At 41.2% G+C, this 20,709-nt stretch overlaps 1 protein-coding gene across 1 annotated transcript in view; it reads right to left on the bottom strand.

Moving 5' to 3' along the window:
- PUDP (pseudouridine 5'-phosphatase) overlaps positions 1–20,709 on the bottom strand; it is a 56,512-nt gene that overhangs the window by 18,266 nt on the left and 17,537 nt on the right. Inside the window, exons 2-3 of the mRNA XM_077343300.1 lie at positions 19,655–19,873; positions 15,699–15,928 (exon numbers count right to left, since the gene is read on the bottom strand). Coding sequence (XP_077199415.1) covers positions 15,699–15,928; positions 19,655–19,873 — 449 coding nt within the window. The remainder of the gene's footprint in view (positions 1–15,698; positions 15,929–19,654; positions 19,874–20,709) is intronic.

Raw genomic sequence — 20,709 nt, 5'->3', positions numbered from 1 at the left:
TGGTAAAATGCGGTATGGATCCTAATTCTGTCATGTGGATCAATAACTGGCTGACAGATTGTACCCAAAGTGTTAATGGTTCAGCATCTTCTTGGAGAAGAGTGACACGTGGAGTGGCCCAGGTACCTGTCCTGGGACCTGTGTTGTTTAATGTATTTATAATTGATTTGAATAAGGGATTAGTGGGGGTACTTATTAAATTTGCATATGATACTAAACTTGGAGGGATAGCAAACACAACAGAAGCCAGAATCAGGATACAGGATGATATTGACAGGCTCAAGAACTGGGATAAACTGAATAAAATGAAATTCAATACGGACAAACATAAAGTTCTGCATTTAGGTCGGAAAAATCTTATACACTAATATAGGATGGGGGAGACTTGCCTTGGCAAAAAGGAGTCTTAGTAGACCATACATTGAACATCAGCCAGCAGTGTGCCTTAGTGGCTAAAAGGTAATTGGGATTTTGGGCTGTATCAAACAGAGTATCATGTCCAGATCACAGGTAGTGATGGCACTGTTTTACTCTGCTCTGATTCAGCCTCACTTGGAGTATTGTGTTCAGTTTTGGGCACCACAGTTGAAGAGGGATGTAGACAAACTGGAGGGGGGGGGGCAACTAATATGATTAGGTTTGGAGATGAAGAGATATAAGGAAAGGTTGGGAGAGTTTGGTCTGTTTAGCCTGGAGAGGAAATGACTGAGAGGGGATCTGATAACCATCTTCAAATATTTAAAAGGCTGCCATAGAAAGGATGGAGCACAGTTGTTCCCTCTTGCCTCAGAGGGATGAACCAGAAATTAATTCAACAGAAATTCCGTCTAAACATCCGAAAAAAGTTCCTGACAGAGTGGTTTCTCAATGGAACAGGCTTCCTTGGAAGGTGGTGTGTTCTCCATCTTTGGAAATGTTTAAACAGAGGCTGGATAGCCATCTGATGGAGAGGCTGATTCTGTAAAGTTTCAAGGAGGTGGCAGGTTACAGTGGATGAGCAATAGGATTGTGAGTGTCCTGCATTGTGCAGGGGGCTGGACTAGATGACCCTGGAGATACCTTCTAACTCTATTATTCTATAATTCTAGCTGATGGTGAAGAGATTGAATGCATTCAAGAATTCATTTTTCTTGAGTCATGAATTGATATGGGTGGCAATTGCAGTATGGAAATAAAACACTGAATTACTCCGAGTTGCTCAGCAATTATGAGCTTGAACCAGACATGGAAAAGCAAGGACATAAGCCTGACTACTAAATGTGGATTAGTTAGATCTATCATATTTCCAATAGCCACATACGGTTGTGAAAACTGGACAATGAAAAAATTGGACAAGAGAAGAATCTATTCATTTGAACTCTAGTGTTGGAGAAGGCTTCTGCAGGTTCCATGGAAGGCAAAAGTCACAAACACATAGAATCTGATATATCATTGGTAGGCAAAATCAGGAATCTGCAACTCACATTGGCCATATCATGATCCAACTCAATGGAGAAAGCAATTATAATAGGAATGGTCAGTGGGAAAAGGAAAACAGAATGACAAATAACACAGTGGTTGGACGCGATCAAGGTGGACACCAGTTAGAATACTGCACAGCTGAGGGACCAGGGATTGTAGTGGCAGCTGTGCCATGGGATCACCAAGAGTCGGACATGACTGAACACCATCATCATCATGCAGAAGTAGATTTTGTTACAGAAAAATAGGATTTTTTATTTTAGCATGACTTGGTTCAACTTCTAGTAAACTTTACTCTCACACAGCTGCCACTTCTCTAGAACAAACTGCTCTGCTTCCTAACAAAGCTTCCACTCAAGATGCAGCCTTATTTCTTTACAAGAAAACCACATAAGATATCTTCTGCACACTACCACTAAAAAAGATAATAATTTGCAAATTCCAACTAAATATAAAGGAATTTTACAGGTTGGAATGAAAAATTGATTTCTATACCATTAAACTGAAACTAAAAAGTTTCATAAGCATATCTGGTGAAATGGAAAAAGAAAAGCCTAAATCCAAGCAAGTTAAAGACCAGGAGGGTTCTGCTGCCCCCTGCTGATGCAACCCCTCTCATCAAGCACTTTTCCAAAGGAAAGCTATAGGTAGAGCTGCACTGGCTTTCTTTTTACCCTCTTTCAGTGCATTTGACTTTAGGGGAAAGAAGGCATTTTACAGATTGCTCTTATGTGCAGCATAGCAGTTTCTTGTTTTGCATTTTGCAGGGCCAGACAACTTCAACATAAACGAAGTCGAAGGCACTGTTTTTTAGAACATCAGGATAATCAAATCCTAAAGCAGAAACTGTAGAGACAAGGCAGCAATCTAGACAACTTGACATGCAGGTCAGTGGCATTCTAAGCAACTTTCTGTGGTTAACTTGGAAGATTGAACTCAGAAGCAGTTATAAGACTCCCCAGGGAAACTTACCAGCTTCAAGCATGTCAAGATGACAAAGCATTCCCTATCACACAATGTATTGACTGGACTTTCCTGACCAAAGGAAAAATACTGTGACAATAGCAAAAATAGTGAAAATATGTAATTACATATAGGTGAACAGCAGTGTTATTCTAGCTTGAAAAAGAGAGAGTCTGGCTGGCTGTACTTGGCAATAATTTCTATTATTTTGAAAGCATAATCTTTTGCCGGCTGCAATCAATATGCTTATTTAATGTCACAGAATTTTTTTTCCTGATGTATGAATTCCTTTGAGATATGGCCTTGAAGAAGACACATTAATTTTAACCATGCCAGCACCTCCTACTTTCCTGAAGATTGGTAGTATAGCTGAAAAATCCCAACTCACCTGTTCTATGGCATATGACAATAAAAAGCAGTAAGTGGTACCAACTGTTAGAAAATGTAATGTTTATATACCAGTATCTATATGTCTACGACAAGACATAATAGTGACTCACAAGGCTGTTTTGGGTTGGGAAGATAGCATGGGGAGACTGTGTTGTGGTTCATACTGGAGTTGGTCCCCCATGTGTCTGATCATTTTAGGGGGGGGGAACTTGAGGAGTTCCACTTACCATATGCAGAGCATCATGTCTAGATTGGGCCTCACACAAGTCTGAGCATCTTCAGAGTCATTCCTTTGTGTCAGAACTTAGGTACTGTATTTGCCGGTGTATAAGACGACCGGGCATATAAGACGACCCTCCAACATTTCCACTCAAAATATAGAGTTTGTTATATACCCGGCCCGCCCCTGCATCTCCCTGTGACCGGCACTAGTGCGCAAGTGCGCATGTGCGAGCTCTGCGGAGACAAGGGGCGGGCCGGAGCGCCACTGCTTCCCGCCTAGCAGAATGGGACAGTCACGCCGAAAAGGCTGGTACCCCTGTCTCGCTGCTGATACTCACCACGGCTGCGCTGGATACCGTGCAATACTGGATGGTATGTGGAATGAGGTGGGCGGGCATCGGGAGGCCACTATGGGCAGCTATGTCTATCCCAACTGAAGTGCACCCGGCATATAGGACGACCCCCCCCCCACTTGGAGGCATGTTTTTCAGGGGGGGAAGTAGTCTTATATGCCAGCAAATACAGTAAATCAGAAGCAAATAGCACAGTAGCCAATTTTGCAGATGACACCAAGTTTTTCAATATAGTAAAAACTCACACTGTGAAGAGCTTCAAAATAATTTTTCCAGACAGGGCAAGTATGTAACAGAATGGCAAATGAGTCAATATAACTAAGCAAAAAGTTGACCTATGCACACATGCTAGTATCTACTAAAAAATAAATGGGTGGGGGACAGTGATAGGGGAGCTTGATATGTAGTAGTAAAAAGACAAAATTCAAGTTAAGGCTTATAAAGAAAGCAATTTAAAATAGAATTATGTGACTGCATGGGCAATATTTAATGTAGCATCTGGAAAGAAAAAGAGAACAGCTCTTCCATAGAACCGGGGAAATCTCTTCTAAAATGGTTCATGTCACATTCAAAGTTGAGGGTGGTGCTTTTACTCTCCATGGGATCTTTGGGATGCACAAATACAATCACAACCATATTCTTGCTTCCTGATGCTTCTCTTGCTGGATCTGCCTTTTGACCAAGCTGCTCAGGAAGCCATTCCACCAGTGCAGAGCTTGATTCTTCCATTTCCTCATCCTCAGAGGAGGAGGCAGCTGGCTGGCCCATGACACCATACCCCTCAGGTTGATGGGCCAGGAGGCTTCCAAGGGTAGGCCTGATAGAAAGGTGTCACCAGGTTATACTACTCTATTTTGCATTGGTTAGCAAATCGGTAGCCAGCCCAGAGGCCAGATATAGTTCTGTTCACAAATCATCTGAAAATATTTGTGATCATTTCCTGTGCTGTGGGAATGATCTGGTGATATCACATCCGGTAGGAGTGTCTGTGTGATATCACTTCTGATGACATGTGACTTCTGGGGGTATGGCAGGATAGTGTGGCCTGCTGAGGTTTCTCAAAGCCTGAAGAATGTTTCTTGGTTCTTCAATGACAAAAAGGCTGAGAAAGGCTGAGTTAAACAATTATGTACTGATCAAGCAGGTCGCAAAATACATCATAAATTGTTGGAAGATCACTGGGGCATTAGATACTCATACTGTCTGCACTGGGTTCCAAAGGATACAGACCAGATTGTGACCCCGCACGCCACCCCCAGCTTGGTGAACCATGTGGCTCCCTGGAGCCATTCCAGCAGTTTCAGGATCAAAGGATCAGACTCAGACCATAATCTTCTTGAGTGCCCAGTAATTATGACATAGGTGAAGTTCCTCCCTCCTTTTGACAAACAGGACTGAAGTTGGAGTGGGGGAGATGAACAGACAGATAAACCTACACTCCAAAATTTTTTGTTGGTAGTTCCCAGAGAGCCACCCTCTATGGTTCAGAGTAGTTGCCTAGAATGCAGCTGTTCTCCAAGATGATGTAGGTGGTGGTCATAGGGACAGTGAGAAGGGAGACGAACAGTCTGGGTACTGGGTTGGAATTACTTATGTGCTTTGGCAGGTTTCCACCCTGGAGTGCACAGCTCTGGGTAGCTCTGGCTTGGTTGTTGGCAACTGGATGGTTCAATGGGCCCAATCAATGGTGGGATTGTGCTTACTCCATCAGGATATGACCACGATCATCAGGAATCGGGGAATGCATACCAGATCAAAACAGAGTTGCACATTATTTTGATGAGTATATATCAGTATTGGCCTGATTGCTTGTCCAAGCTCACTTGGGCTGCAGCAAATCACGGCCAGGTATTTAATAGACCTTCAGTTTGTTGCTTTTCCAGGCATGAACTGGCAAAATTACCAGAACCCCCATAGTCCCTGGATTTTCCTTCCATCTTTTCTGCAGGCTTTAAGTGGGGGCTGGGCTGCCCTCAACTGCATGGGATCACCCTCTTCTGTCCCCCACAATGCCAGTAGTGCAAGACTGGGCACCAGGGCAAAGTGATGGTGAGGCTCTGTCTTCTGGAGTGACTCCTCCTGTGATTGTCTCCAGGCATTGAAACAGCACAACAAGCTCCTGCAGAGTAGACAACCATTTGGTACAGATCAGATCATCCATATTATCACTTGTGAGGCCATCCATGAACAGATTCATCAGGACCAACTCATTCCAGGCTATGTCTTGTGCCAGAAGGTGGAGCCCAGCAGCATAAGCCATCATGGTGCCACACTCCTGTTACAAATGGCATTCTCTTGACTGTACAGGGTTGGTGAAGGCTGTTTTTAACTCCTCCAGGAATCCATCATATTTCTGTATGAAGGGGGACTGGCTACGAAGGAGTGGGGTGGAACACTTAGCAGCCTACTCCTTGAACAGGCTTAGGTTGAACTCCACTTCAGTTCTATCACCCAGAAAATTCCATAGCCATGGCCTGATATAGACCTTTCACTGAGCCAGGAACATGGATAACTTCTTCACACTTCCTGAGAATTTCTCCAGTGAGCCTAAGAGCCTTTGTTGTATGGCCACTGGTGCAGGAGGTGCAGCTGGAGCTGTTGTTGGAGCAGGGCCAATGCATTGGTTAATTAGTTAATCTGTTCCTGCAGCATGTGGTTCTGTCACCAAGACTGTGGTCAGCTCACAGGGATGGTGGTGAGCAAGGTTGCTTATATAGTGGGACACATTCAATGCTTCCTTTTATCTGCCTCATTTCATGAAGCCCAGGTGTTGCTTCTTATTTGCTTACCACTCCTGCTCCTGTAATGACTCTGCTCCAGGAATTAGTGCTGATCACTCTTGTGCAATTAAACCAGTACTTCTTTGTCTATCTCAGGCTGTCAAGTGCTCTTTCCCACTTCTATGATCTGCTTGGTCAGGAGAATCCAGTGGGAACGGAAACTCTATCCCTTTTCTTTTGTTGCCTGCCAGAATGTGCAGCCTGTATGGGAAGTGTTCTCACTTCCTGATGCCTCTTTTGCTGGACCTGCTTTTAGATGCAGTTTCTGGGCCTGATTCTTCTATTTCATCATCCTCAAAGAAGGCAGCAGACTGGCCCATGATATCACACATCCACAGTTTGTCTAGGTATTTGTAAAATGTAATTAAAATGTTCTAAACGTCTCCTATCAGGGTAGCAAACTTTCCAGTACTGGCACAACACCTCTTTTCCTTAATAAAGCCTCCGAATCTATAATTCTGTTCCACCTGAAACATGTTACAAATTCATTCCATAAAGATATTCACACACAGACAAAAACAAATCTCTTAGAACAGGCAAAATCAAGTTAGTAGATTTAAATTTTCTACATTTCCTAACACAACTGATTCTGGAGTTTATGTCAACAGAAGGTTAGCATTTCAACAGCTGCACTTTGTATGTGTGAGCTATTCAAGTACTTTTTATTTTTAGAGATTTTGCCAATAAAGGTAATTTGTGTTTTACACTAAAAATGTAAACTAAGCAAAGATCTGCAAACAAAGTACAAGTGATTGCGATGTACTTGTAAGACATACAAAAGGAGAGAAAGTGTCATTGTTTTGTCAGCTATGCAAGCTTTTAATATCACTAGTCATTCAGACTTTCAATTGAGATTTATTAACCTGTCAAAACAAAAAGCAATCTTACAACATATATAGTTGAAGTTCATTTTAGCATATTTATTGTTCTACAAACAAAACATCTGGTCTTGCCTTTTAAGAGACTAAATCCTTTTCTTGTTTTCTTCCATGAAAAAATACAGGAAAAAACAAGAAAGAAAATTCTGAGGAGGAAGTCAGAGACAGAAATTACCATGGAATGGAGAAACGTTCATAGGGATTATGACACCTAATTTTGGTAGGTGAGTTTTTCTCTTGAAAATTCTGTAAAAGAATTAGGGGTGTTTTTGATCCAGCTGTATATTTGGAGAAGTAGTAATGTGGTGAATTAATCATGCTTTTTCCATTCAGTTATTCAGGCACAGTTGCTTCAGGTAGGATTCAAAATGCTATTGGGAAAGCTGGGGTAGGTGATAGCAATTAATCAGTCCTTTAGTTACTAAAACTGGTGATTCCTTAATTACATTGCACCTCTTTATAATTTTCTTTTCCAATATAGAAATAATAATAATAGAAATTGACACCTAATACCAGGGAGGTGGATGTCTGTAGTTACTGTCAGTTAGGATAAAAAACTCTGAACCATGTCACAAGACTCAAAGTGTTTGGGTCTTAGCATCCATAAAAAGGGATGCTAAGTTTGACAGACAACAAAACTTTGTCCTTGACTCAAATTCATTTAGATAATCTCCAAAACGGCCAAGGTATTATGTTCACTCTGGCCATTGTCCTTCTGCAGTGAAGTACAATGAAAGCTATTTTTATACAGTACTTGATCATACAGAATGCTCAATCAACCAACCTCACTTGAACGACAAACTCTGCCCCCTCAGACACCATATCATCTTTGAGTGAAAACACGTTCCCCTCCAACTCTTCAGGTAGTTGGGAGCTTGATGCAGTTGCTGTTGCGGGGCTTCTGACAGGTGATGTGCTTGGGTGCTTCCTTTATCCTTAGCCTGCCTTGAGCTTTGAAGACCCAGTTCTGCCATAGGGCATATGGGCAGCTGCCCCACATTTGTCTGCAACATAATGTGGCTTCATGGCTGAAGGGAAGTCTCTCCAAATGAAAGTGTGGTTGCTACTGCATTTTCAATACAGTGGGGTTTAGTCACTGTGGATTCCTCTGGATAAGGGCTTGACTATCTAGCACATCTGATTAATTGGCAACCCCCCCCCCCACAAGTGCCAGATAACAAAGTTTTTAATGTTCATTCCTTTTGGTAGTGAGAAGTTCTGGACTTTAAGCCTGGCTGAACATTGTGCATTTAGTCCTTCAGAGAAGATAGGCATTTGACAGTGGATATTCACTGATGCATAAAAATAATTCTATGCATACTCAAAAGCACATATTGTTACAGCAGGGCATTTTACAAGCACTGATTAAAGACAGATATCAGGCTGAGTGAATTAGCCCCTATCCTCTAGAATGGACTTCCAGATGTCATCAAAAATCATTTCCCCTTATATCTCTTAGAAAGTAAATGTAAGGGAGTATTATTTAACTTAAACAAGGTTGAATGTATTAGTGCCTAATGTGGAATACTGGCGCTGTTTTAATTATATGGATTATAAATGTATTTGTTTAACTTTCAGGATTCTTTTTTAAAGTGTAAACCATCTTGAGTCTCTAATATGGGGGAAAAGAGGAATATAAATGTTTTAAAAAATAAACATGAAAGGTACAAGCTGAAACACATTTGACAAACCATCTCAGAATCTTTAGGAAATATATAAACTATGGTTTACTACAAAGCACACTTGTGTGGAAGTGTGTCCCATTTAAATAAAAGGAATTTAGGAACTCTTCTTACATTGCTTATATGATCTTTTCCACTTCTGAGCTGCAGCAGCTTCTGGTGGGGCATTAGCTAATCCTCATCCCTAACTTCTCTGAGAATATTAAAGGATTATAAATGGGGGAATGTCATTGGCAACCCTTTCTAGATCCCTTTCTAGATCCCTGGCAGTATGGGGGGGGCACACTGGGTACAATATTTATTTCCACAATCTGGAGGAAACCAGGTTAGCTACCTCAACACCCCCTTCCCCAGCAAATAATTTCCGTGCAAGAACCAAGATGGCATTCTATGAACCTTAACAAGTTCCAGAGTAGCAGCCTTAATAGCCCTCATCAGAGTTTGGAAGCCTATCAATGTCATCTATTTTTTGTACTGTTGTATTTATTTCATTCACTATGTTTTACCTGGAATTAAACCAAACAAACGGGGCCAATTAAGATTATTACTTCATTTTGGTCCTTGCATCCAGTTTGGTGTAGTGGTTAGGATTGCTGACTTCTAATCTGGCGAGCTGGGTTTGATTCTGCCCCCCCCCCCCCACAATGCAGCCAGCTGGGTGACCTTGGGCTCACCACGGTGCTGATAAAGCTGTTCTGATTGAGCAGTGATATTAGGGCTCTCTCAGCCTCACCCACCTCACAGGGTGTCTGTTGTGGGGAGAGGAAAGGGAAGGTGACTGTAAGCCGCTTTGCGACTCCTTTGGGTAGAGAAAAGCAGCATATAAAACCAACTCTTTTTCTTCTTCTAAACACCATTTGCTGTGCTTGTGCTAATTTGCTGCTCACCTATATGTATTCCAATTCAATGTATCTGAAGCGTGCATGGACATGAAAGCTTACTCCTTGAATAAAAGGAATCCTCCTTTGAATAAATGTGCCACTGGACTCAAACGTTGTTCAGACCAATGCTATCTTCAGACCAACACAGCTACCTATCTGAATCAGTTATACATTACTTTGTACAGTGCAATAATGGCAGACAAAGTTGTAACGTTGGGCCAGTATACATTTGTTCAAGATTTTTAAGCCAAGTAGATTGATTTAAATAACAATTACTAAAATAAAAGGGTCAGTTTAAAGCTATTAAATGTTTCCTGACCACCCTGATGAATTTTTAGGAATTTTTTTACTTGAAGATCACCATTTCTTATACCATAGTGAAGTTTTGTTATATAGCTATCAAGGTGCAGAGATCCCTGACTAGATTAATGGGGAGTTCAAACTCCGTATAAGATTATTTGCACAATGTTATTATATTTGGTAATGGCCTAATTGATACTGTTCTGCCATCTGTTTCTTTTCTTTTCATTTTACTCCTGGTCAATGACCGTAAATAAAATGAATGAATGAAAAAAGCTATTAAATTCATGTATTTCCTGAAGAATACCAAACAATTTTCAGAAGAAAATCTGTGACAAAAAGATGGTCTGAGAAAAACAGAAAAAACATCCTTCCTCCTACCAATGGAGAGAGAACTGAGGGAGGAATACTACTCCTGCTTACATCATGTGCTGGTTTCACTGGGAAAATGCTGGTTTGCATCAGAAAGAATGGAGAGTGCTCTGAATCCTCTGAAAAGAGCTTAAAAGTTTTGAAAATATTTCTCTGTAGCTGATGTGCACAAGTGCAGCCCCAGGTGGGACTTCAAAGAAGCCGCAACAATTAACAGATTTTTTCTAAATGGCAAAGGTGTACATTATCTTCCTATCTGTGCAATCTAAATGCTGAAAATATAAAGGAAGATGGATTAAATTTAGATGAAGTAAGAGTGAAAACTGGTAGAACGTTAACAACTTAAGATATTCTGATAACATTATATTGCTAGCCAAAAACAGTGAAACAACTACTGAAAAAGGTTAAAGGAGAAAGTACCAAGCAGGATTACAGCTGAACATCAAGAAGACAAAAGCAATGAGCATCTTCTCCAAAGCAAGGTACTGTTAGCACCTAATATGGCTACCAAGTCAAATTTAGATAAGCTAGAATCAGGGAAGACAGCACACATTTAGGAAGAATATCCCTTGGTAGAACAACCCTTGGTTAACAAGGAAGTTCTTTAACGTCATCCTTAACACTATTTCACTCCCTTATATGTTTGGGAAACAGCCTCCTGGGAGGAGACTATTCAGGGCCCTGTCTGTCCAGGTCCACCCTGATTGGCCCTCCCCCTCCAGCTCCCTCCATGCCTGCTAGAAGCCTTGTGGCTGCGGCCTCCATTATCACCCATGAGAAGAGAGGCAATGACAGGGCTTTGCAGCCTGCAGGTACACTTCTGCTGGGAGGGAGCTGGGGGGGGGGAATTGGAGCCTCCCTGCGGGCCGCAAAGCCTGTTGCCACCGGTGTGGGGGGATTAACTTCCACTACCCTTAGCCTGGGAAGCGCTCTCACCATGGCAATAGTGCTTCCTGGGCCAAAGGTAGCCTCCTGCAGCAGTGCCGCTGCCAAGGGCGGGGGCTTTCCACTCCCTTTAGCCTGCTTTGCGGGCCAAAGGGAGCCGCATCCACCCTCTCACGCCCTCTTGCCTGCCGCCCCTTTCAAAGCCCCTTTAAAAAATGGTCTGATACTTGTATTAGAATAAATGAAAACTAGGCCGCAATTAAATAGGTCATGCCTAACCAGATAATTATTTTTTAAATTGAACCCAATTTTGAAAAAAGCAGCAGATATTCCTTTAAAAAACTCCAAGACTTCTAGGTCGTATAGCATTTAAATGACACATTTGGCTCCTCAATACTATTTATAAAGTATGGTCTGCAATCATCTTATAATTGCATTAATTCATGGGTGTTGCTTGCTGCACTCATATTCAATAAGATACTTTGCCCTCTTCATGCGATAAATATTTTGTAAGCGTTGATAAATGTAGCTTTATTGCCAGCTGAGGAAAATTAATATAGAGCCACAATAATAAATGCATCCAGCATAATAAACAGTAAGCAGGTAAATAATTGATTGTTTTCACTATAAAATGAAGTCAACATAGCTTTCCAGATTGTGCGGCATCTTTCTAGAACAATAAATTAGAGGACAGTTTTTTTTTAAGATCTAGCAGTGTGATTATTTGTTTTACTAATCCTTATAAATCTAATAATGTAAAGTTGCATTATAGAGATAAAAATACATCACATTTGTTAAAAGAGGATTTGTGATTTGTTCACTGTTTGCAGTAGCCCAGAATATATCTTATACATTTTATGAGAGAGTTCCTGTAAATTAAACCTTACTATTCTAATGACATGTTGGCATCAAGAAAAGTGCTCAAGGTCTTGAAAGCACATCCTTGAGTCAGAGTAATCATTTATCGTAAAAAGAAGATATTTGCTCCTCCCCCCACTTCCTATGTATAGTGAACTCTCTGCAAATAGTTAGCAATCAGTTATCTCCCATGACCTGTTAATGGACTTCTTACAATTCTGTTCCTTAATACTCATATAAACAACATATATGGAAAGAAGAATACAAAACATAATTTTTGGAATCATATTTTAATTTGTCCTACACTAACAGTTTAATATATAATCAAGACAAACACAAGGATGTTCTTTCCCCAAAAAAACTGTCCCCACAATGAAATTTGTCTCCTCCAAAATACCTGGGGAGACAAAGACAAAGGCATTTTTCTCCAGAAAGGTAAAATAATACTCAGGATGGGAGTATTTAAAAACTAGGTTCACTGAATCACTAAAACTGTAGTGGTCATGGACAATAAGAATAGATAGAGAAACATAAGATTTGTACAACTGACTGAGAGTAGACGAAAAAAGTCTTATTTCTAAAAAGCAGCAAGCAATAGGAAACTGTCAAAAGCAAAGAAGATGAGAATGTTTCATGTTTATAAATCTATGCACATTAACACATCAGTAAGATAGGGGGAGTATTTTTTAAGTCAGACTGTGGAAAAGGAAATTACAGAATCACAGCTGAACTAATGTGTCTTCACTGGTCAGAAATAGAAACAAAATGTAGAAAACAGTAGCAGGACAGAGTTCTTTGAAGGTGTTGCTGGAGCACATAATTTGCCTTCACATATTAAAGAAGCAAGATTTAGAGTAACACACATATATGCAGGTTTGATAAAGAAGAAGAGTTAGTTTTTATACTTTGGTTTTCACTATCAGAAGCAGGGCTGGATTTATCATTAGGCTAACTAGGCTGAAGCCTAGGGCCACCAAATCTAGAGAGCCTCTTCCAGCCATGAGGCCATTCTGCACGACTTAAATGTATCAGAAGTCTTTGGTAAACGCTACAAATTCAACGTTCCGCATGACGGCGCACACAATCTGCAACACTCCGGCAAAAATCGTTTCATTGTAGCGCTTTTGGGGAATCGGGAAAAATAGATTCCCTCTGAAAAAACCACTACACTCTAAGCACAAGCTGCAACACATCAGCGAAAGACATGTGTGTTCTCAAAGTAGCGGTAGAAAGAATGTCCCTCCCCTGCTCTCGTCCCCAAACTTATGGAGAAGCAATCGCCATTTTTTCCCCCTTAGACCGGGGAAAGCAACGAACGAGCAAGGCTTCTCTGGCTAAAGTCCGTCCACAGAAGTACTTAACAGTGAAACAAAGCTCCCTATTGCAAGTGTCTTTAAAGTTCCCAAGCACAATACAGCCTCTTGTTCGACACTGCCCGTAATTTTGGCCACAAATTGCGCCCATGGGGGGGGATTTATTTTTTTACTTGAGGAGCGTGTAAACGATTAAGCGCCAGCTACTATGCCAGCAAAAAAGGTATTTCCAAAATGATTGAACAAAAATTAGTTGCAACTGGTGTATCTGTGTTTTAAAAAAAAACAGTTCTTAAAGGGAAAGGGTTTTTTCGGGAGCATGAACACAACAGCCTATTGGCTGTTCCATTTGATTGATGGACAGGGGCAGGAAGAAGCGCAGAAAAATCTCACTTCCTTTGTTGCGATTCCAGCAAGACCGGAAACATGTGGAGAATGAATACAACGCTACTGGGACTTCAATATTCCACTAAAATTAAAGATATGAGGAATGACGAAATTCCACTATTTAATATAGCGTTTCTGCATTCTGAAAACATTTGGCAACATTGGTCTTTGTGCAAAAAGGCCCATGGTGTATAATATTTTTGACACTTTCATAGGCCATTTTTACACATGCTATCCATAATGCACTTCTTTAAACAACCCTTTAGCAATTTTCCTTGCACTCCATTTCAGAATAATACTGTCTTAAGCCAATAACTCAACCCTAGTGCAACCCATGTCATTTTCATTTTATATTCCATTTTAATTTAGGATTAGGCCTAGGGAGCAAAAGGCCACAGGGGCAGTTGGTAAAGTTGCTCAGATATATTGTTAGCTGCAAGAGCCTCACCTGAAGATAGTATATCAAGTGAGAGTATTTAATTTTTTCTTGAGCTAAAAGACCACTCAGGAGAAAAAATGGCTGATTTAGTGTTTAACCAGTTAATTGCAGAGCTTGAAACTGACTTTAGAAAATGCTGAGAGCAATTTTATGATAATGCCAAAAATATGGCTGGCAGATACAACAGTATGAAGCAAAAAAAATCATCAAACACTCCCCCTTTGCTAGGTTTATTCCATATATGGTCACTCTTTAAATTTGGTGGGTTGTTCAGTTCTTGATTGCTGTCTTGATGCACTGAACTGTTTTGGCAATATCAATAACATTTATACCTTCTTTTCATCCTTCACAAAGAGATGGGCCATTCGAAAATCATTTTTGCAACCTCAGTTAAAAGTGCTTAAATATTTGTCAAACACTATTGTAAATTTACAAATCTTAAAGTATAAATCTTAACCATTAGTTAGTGCCTTTAATATTTCTGAAAAGGCACTAAGGGCAGAGCGCTGTCCGAGTCAGTGTCCAGGTCATGTCCGGTGTCCGGACACTGCTTCTGGCAGCACAGGCCAATCTGGGAATGCCAAGCAAAGCTGGGCGTACCTGGATTGGGTCAATCCATGGATTGCCCGCCCCTAGGAGCTGGCAGCGAGGCACAATGACTGCCTCGTCGCCAGATGCTCCCTGGTGGCACAGCGATGTGGACCATGCTGCCTTGCCCAGCCCACTGGTCCATTAGGCTGGTGGCAATGCTGATTCTCCAGCACACATGCCATGGAGGGGATGCCCAAGTGCCACAAATCACCCGCCGCTGGAAATACACATAAAATTATTCCCATAGAATGGAATGGAATACTTTCAAATATATAAAACTGTAAGAAGCTTGCATTCTTCAGGTAACACTCTATGTCACTATATTCAGTATTTAACTCATAAAAACAATTGTTTACTTATGATATACTAAAAACAAGGGAAGTGTGATGAAACAAAAAGGTAAACGCAAAATTTTAAAATGCACAATATTTTCATTCCCTAATTTACTACAAACATCAGTGCATTGCTCAACAACCCACTATAGCATTTCAAAAATCCAAAGTTCTATAAAAATCTGTAAAAATTGTTTCTACATAAGGATATCTTCGTATATATGCTGGACCGTAATAAATAACTAACTACATCTCCGTGCATTCTAATTTTTTCACAAAACAATTTTGTTATAAACTTGCACGAATATATTTTCAAGTTGAGCAAGTAACCTATACTAATACATTCCTTTCATCAGATATATTTCTACGAAAAGGAATATGTAAGTTAAATTTAGTTCTATGGATCCAGTTCACTGGGAATAGTGAAACATCCTTAGTCCTCTACAACAGGGGTAGTCAACCTGTGGTCCTCCAGATGTTCATGGACTACAATTCCCATACCTATATAGTTATGTACTATCAAAGCCCACTTGGAATTACTGTCCAGAAACAAAATCAAAACATAATATGGATTATTTATCATCATCTCCATTGATCATATTTATTTCTACCTTTTCGGGAGGTGGTGGTGGTTTAAATCTCCTCGAACAAATCAAATATATGTCAGGTGCTGGCTTGCCATTTTTCAGTTCAGGGTCATCCCCCAACATAACATGGTGAAATAATTTAAAGAAATCTTTGTGTTGACGCGTTTTTAACTCAAATGGCTCTCGAGATGAACTGCTGGCAACAGCTATGGGTATACTGTGTTGATGCAGATGATGGACTAGTTTTTCAGCTCCTGTGAAACAAAGAGGTATGAACATGTACTATATATTTGCTTGAGTAGAACTAGAGGAGCATAGTGAATATTTATGATTTCTAAGAACTCCTATTCTAAACCTCCTGCAAAGCATAACTCAGGGGTAGTCAAACTGCGGCCCTCCAGATGTCCATGGACTACAATTCCCAGGAGCCCCTGCCAGCATTTGCTGGCAGGGGCTCCTGGGAATTGTAGTCCATGGACATCTGGAGGGCCGCAGTTTGACTACCCCTGGCATAACTAATTTGATTCTTAGAAGTAATTTGCATGGAGGAGAGAAAGAGAGTCCCTTGCTCAGCATCACTCAGATATCTTCCTAGCTAACCAGAATCTTCAACAGTAGTCCTCAACATCACTCAGATAGCTTCCTGGCTAACCAGAATCTCTGATCACAATCTTAAACATTGCTCAGATGGTTACCTATCTAATCAGAGTCACAGTCTTCACAAGCTGGCTTAGAAATAGTTAGCCATTTAACTTATCAAGAAATCTTGGCCAGTGATAAGTCAAATATTGTTAAACTAGTTTCAAAGCCCCTTTATAAAAAGGGGTTTTGAAAGGGGAGAAGGCGCGTGAGTCCAGCAGGGAGGGAACCCCCAGCAGCCGCGCTTCGCGCGACTGCTGGGGGTTCCCTCGGGCGGCGGTCTGACGCTGCGAGAGGCGCTTTGCGCCTCTCGCCGCGTCAGACCGGCAGGGAGGGAAGCCCCAGCAGCCGCGCTTCGCGCGACTGCTGGGGGTTCCCTCGGGCGGCAGTCTGACGCTGCGAGAGGCGCTTTGCGCCTCTCGCCGCGTCAGTCCGGGAGCAACTGCGAGCCGCGCTGCGCGCGGCTCGCAGTTGCTCAGGCTGGGAGTCGGAGGGACCAATCGGCAGGCGCTTCGCGCCTGCCGATTGGTCCCTCCGATTGTCTGTCGTGAGGAAGGGTCCAACCCGGACCCTTCCTCATCACGGACAAAGCCCACCTCTAGGGGGCTTAATGAATTAGTCCGTGGCGCCCGTGGCGCCACGGGCTGTTTAAAGATAATGGCTAAACGTTTAGAGCAGTAATTTAGCTTATCTATAACAAAAATGGGGACTTTAATGATAATATCCCAATTAATTGATAGGAAACAATTTTAAACTATTACAATAAATTATTATTTGTAGTTAATAATACTATACAAATATATATTGTGTAACTGATAGAAGACTATGTAATTCTCGGCTTCTACTTGGGACAACCAGGACAGGCTTAATAGTTACAAACTACATTTAAACAAAACTAAACAATTACCAATTATTAAATGAAATACAGTTTCTCAAGATATGCATACATGTATGTGGATTCACAATAAATCCTTCAAGATGTACTTTTGATTTTAGATGACATGAGTTCAAACGCAGTTCAAAAGATAAGATGCTAGCCATGTAATAATATTTTTCATACTGGAATATTTGATCTTGATTGTGGCACTATTAAATAGGTTTCCATCTCTGCCCTTTTAGCACCCAAATAAGCAAACATAAAGTCTTGTTTTCTAGCAAAACAGAATATACCTATTCAACTTTTTGTAAAATATTCCTGTAGTAGATACTTCTATGGCCTCAGACTTTAAAAAGTTCTGGGACTCTTCAGGCACCTGGATCTCTCCCACTTCTTATTTGTCTGTCATTAATTTCTCCTCCCTTTACTGGGTGTGTGTGTTCATTGTCTTCTTCCTAGCTGCCTTGAAGGCCCAGATTTCTTGTAGTGGCTTTCCTGGCAAGTAGAGGGTGGGTATAATCTCCTCTCTCATGGTTTTACATAATAATAAGGGCAGGGGAGATGCCTGAGGGCAACCCCAATTTAAATGCCCTTGAGGGTCATCATTGCCATATGGAACTGTACTTTTATTCCCCAGGAAGCTGCTTGAGGCCACCCTGTCAGCAGGGGCTCATTCTGCCAGCAAAAAAGGGAAAAATGAATGGGGGCAATGATTTTAAATGTTAGGATTCTGCTTACATACTTGTATGTGGTCCCCAGTCCCCGGGAGGCACGCCTGGCCTCAACCAGGTGGAATGAGCTCCTGGAAGAGCTGAGGGCGCTGACGGAGCTATCACAGTTCCATAGGGTCTGCAAGATGGAGCTCTTCTGTCAGGCATTTGGTTGAGGCCAGGCTAGGAAGATTGGGTCCCTGTCATGAACCGCATAGTTCCTGACCCCCGTCCTTTGTTTCTCTTTGTTCATTTAAGCTCCAGGATCTCCCTCTTGGTTGTGGCGCCTCCATGGGTCCTCTCCGCTGTGCCCCTCCCATCCTTTCCCTGCATTTCAAAGGTTTATTCCACTGTACCTTCTTATCATTCCTCTTCAAGGTTGCCTTCTCCTGCTAAGTAGTTTAAATAACAGATGGCCAAAGGAACAGGCACCTCTGAGATCAGAGAACACTACTGCTCTTTTCCTGTGTGAACTCAAGCTCCCACCAAAAACCTATTCCCTGCTCCCCTCTTCAAGCCCAGGTATATAATCTATGTGAACCCCAATCCCGGTGTCTCTGTCAAGACTCTTGCCTGTGAGCATATGCAAAGTGTAGATCCTGAATTTTCTCCAATAAAGGACTTTTGCTTAAAGCTTCAACCTAGAGCTCACAAGTGATGTCTGTATAGTAATTCTGTGGGGGCCTCAACCACTTGGTTCCTGACAGTCCCTCTCTGTATAGGCCCAATGTGCTGGTTCTCTGGGCAGGAGTCCCCCTCCAGAACTGCAGTATAGGACTGAATGTGCTATGGTTAGGTGTGCGTAAGAAGGGAGGGGAGGTTTTAGGCTGGGTTTTGCCACTGGTTATAGGGTTGTATATTTTGTAATTGTATTTTATGTTTTTTTTATAAACTGCCACGAGCCAGCATGACTTGGGGTGGCAGTGATTATAAAAAAACAAAGAAACAAAGAAATACGTTAAAAGGACAATGTTTTATTACTTTCTTAGTGAGACTATTCAGCACTACATGGTGTGACTAAAAGCGACTGTTGATTTGGGTTGTTTTCAGGCCAGGCACTTACTGAGTCACCAGTATTTCGCTTCCCTCAGCTAGTCCTCTAAAATGCTTTCTCATTTGCACTAGGCAGAAACAGTGGAAGGCACTTGAGGTGTTTCCCATGTCTCGAAAATGTGGCAGAAAATGACATAAAAGATGTTTCTATCTAAAAGTCCCCCCCCCCCCTGCCTTTGGAGAAGGCGGAAAATACAAAATGTCACCTCAAACTTTCTTTTCCTAGACTCCTTGATCCTGCCATACCTGAGTGCTCAGAGATAGGGGGAAAGATAACTTAAACATTTCAAGAAAGATATAGGGTCTGTATGCTTGGTTATCTACAGCCTGGGGGGTAAAGTGCTCAGCTAGGAATGGTCACCTGTCTATGAACTTATGGAGTCCTCTGTGAATGTCCCAGTAACAGCATTAATATGTTCCATCTTCAATAACATCACATAATAGGAAGTGTAAAACAATATTCTGTGTTATGTACTTGTCTTTATATCACAATACCAATGGGATTATTGAACAATATTTATTCCTCTATTCTTGCAGGATGACTCAATATAATGTTTCATTAAAGTGGCAAAGTTCCTTCAAACCATCCATGGCACACAGAAAACAGCCATATATAAGGGGGAAAAGATCTGTAGACAATTATTAAAACTGACAGTATTAAGTATTACAGTTTCTACATATTTCAATAGTTGAAATACAACCTGGCATCAATGCACACGTGGGATATAAGCTTTTCAGCTTAATTTCACATTCATTCACTATTTCTTCTTTGGTGATTGGAAGGCCTAGGATATTTCGTATGATCTCTGCTCCATCCAATTGTCTTCTACCCATAACTGAAGATTTCAACTCCCAAGTGAAGGTCTTTCCGTAGTTTTCACAGATTTCTTTATACACAGTAGTACAAAAACATTCAGTATCTGGTAAAGAAAGAAAATTAGCATTATTAATATACTGAAAGTCTCTGATCTGTTAAAATTCTAACTTATTTGAACACTGATGTCCAGGATTCAAATGTAATGAATTATAATAATAGAACTTTACTTAAAAGACCTAAACATTATTATCCTAACTTTGGCTCAAAGAAATTAGTATTAATACCAGCAGAAGACCCATAAGGGCTTATGTGTGTGTGTGGGGGAGGGATCTCATTTTTCCTCTCCTGTTATTTCCTCTTTCCCTTCTATGAAAGCTCCTATAGACTCTCCCCCTCTTTCCTATTTCCTTCTGTTCTTATGTCCTTCCAACCCTTTGGCCAATCTATCTTTATATGCCTCATCTATAACTTTCCCTACTCCCTCCCCCAACCTATCTCTAGGAAACTCTGGCTAAGTTGTTCAGTTGAATCTAGCCAATTTGTATAATGGGAAACCCACACAATGTGAACCCTCTCAATTTGTCTGCATCCTTTTTGAAGTGTGGCCTCCAGAACTACACACAGTATTCTAGGTTTTCTAGCCAGTTCCTTATACACTTAAATATCTGAAAATTCAGTCTACAGTCCTCCACTTTATCCATCAGATGTTCATGGGAAACTTCGTCAGAAGCCTTACTGAAAATTAGGTAAACAACATCCACTGAGTTTCCTCAATCTAATAAGCCCATCATTAGGTCAAAGAAGGAAACCAGGTTGGTCTGGCAGGACCTGTTGGAGACAAATCCATGCCGACTTCCCCAGATCACAAATTGTACTCTGGATGATTGCAGATTGCCCCCTTTGAAATCTGCTCTATTATCTTCCCTGAAACTGAGGTCA

The sequence above is a fragment of the Paroedura picta genome, chromosome 6, assembly GCF_049243985.1.
Source record: "Paroedura picta isolate Pp20150507F chromosome 6, Ppicta_v3.0, whole genome shotgun sequence".
NCBI classification, from domain to species: domain Eukaryota; kingdom Metazoa; phylum Chordata; class Lepidosauria; order Squamata; family Gekkonidae; genus Paroedura; species Paroedura picta.
The sequence above is the reverse complement of the archived record's forward strand: the minus strand, read 5'-3'. Positions and strand labels throughout refer to the sequence as shown.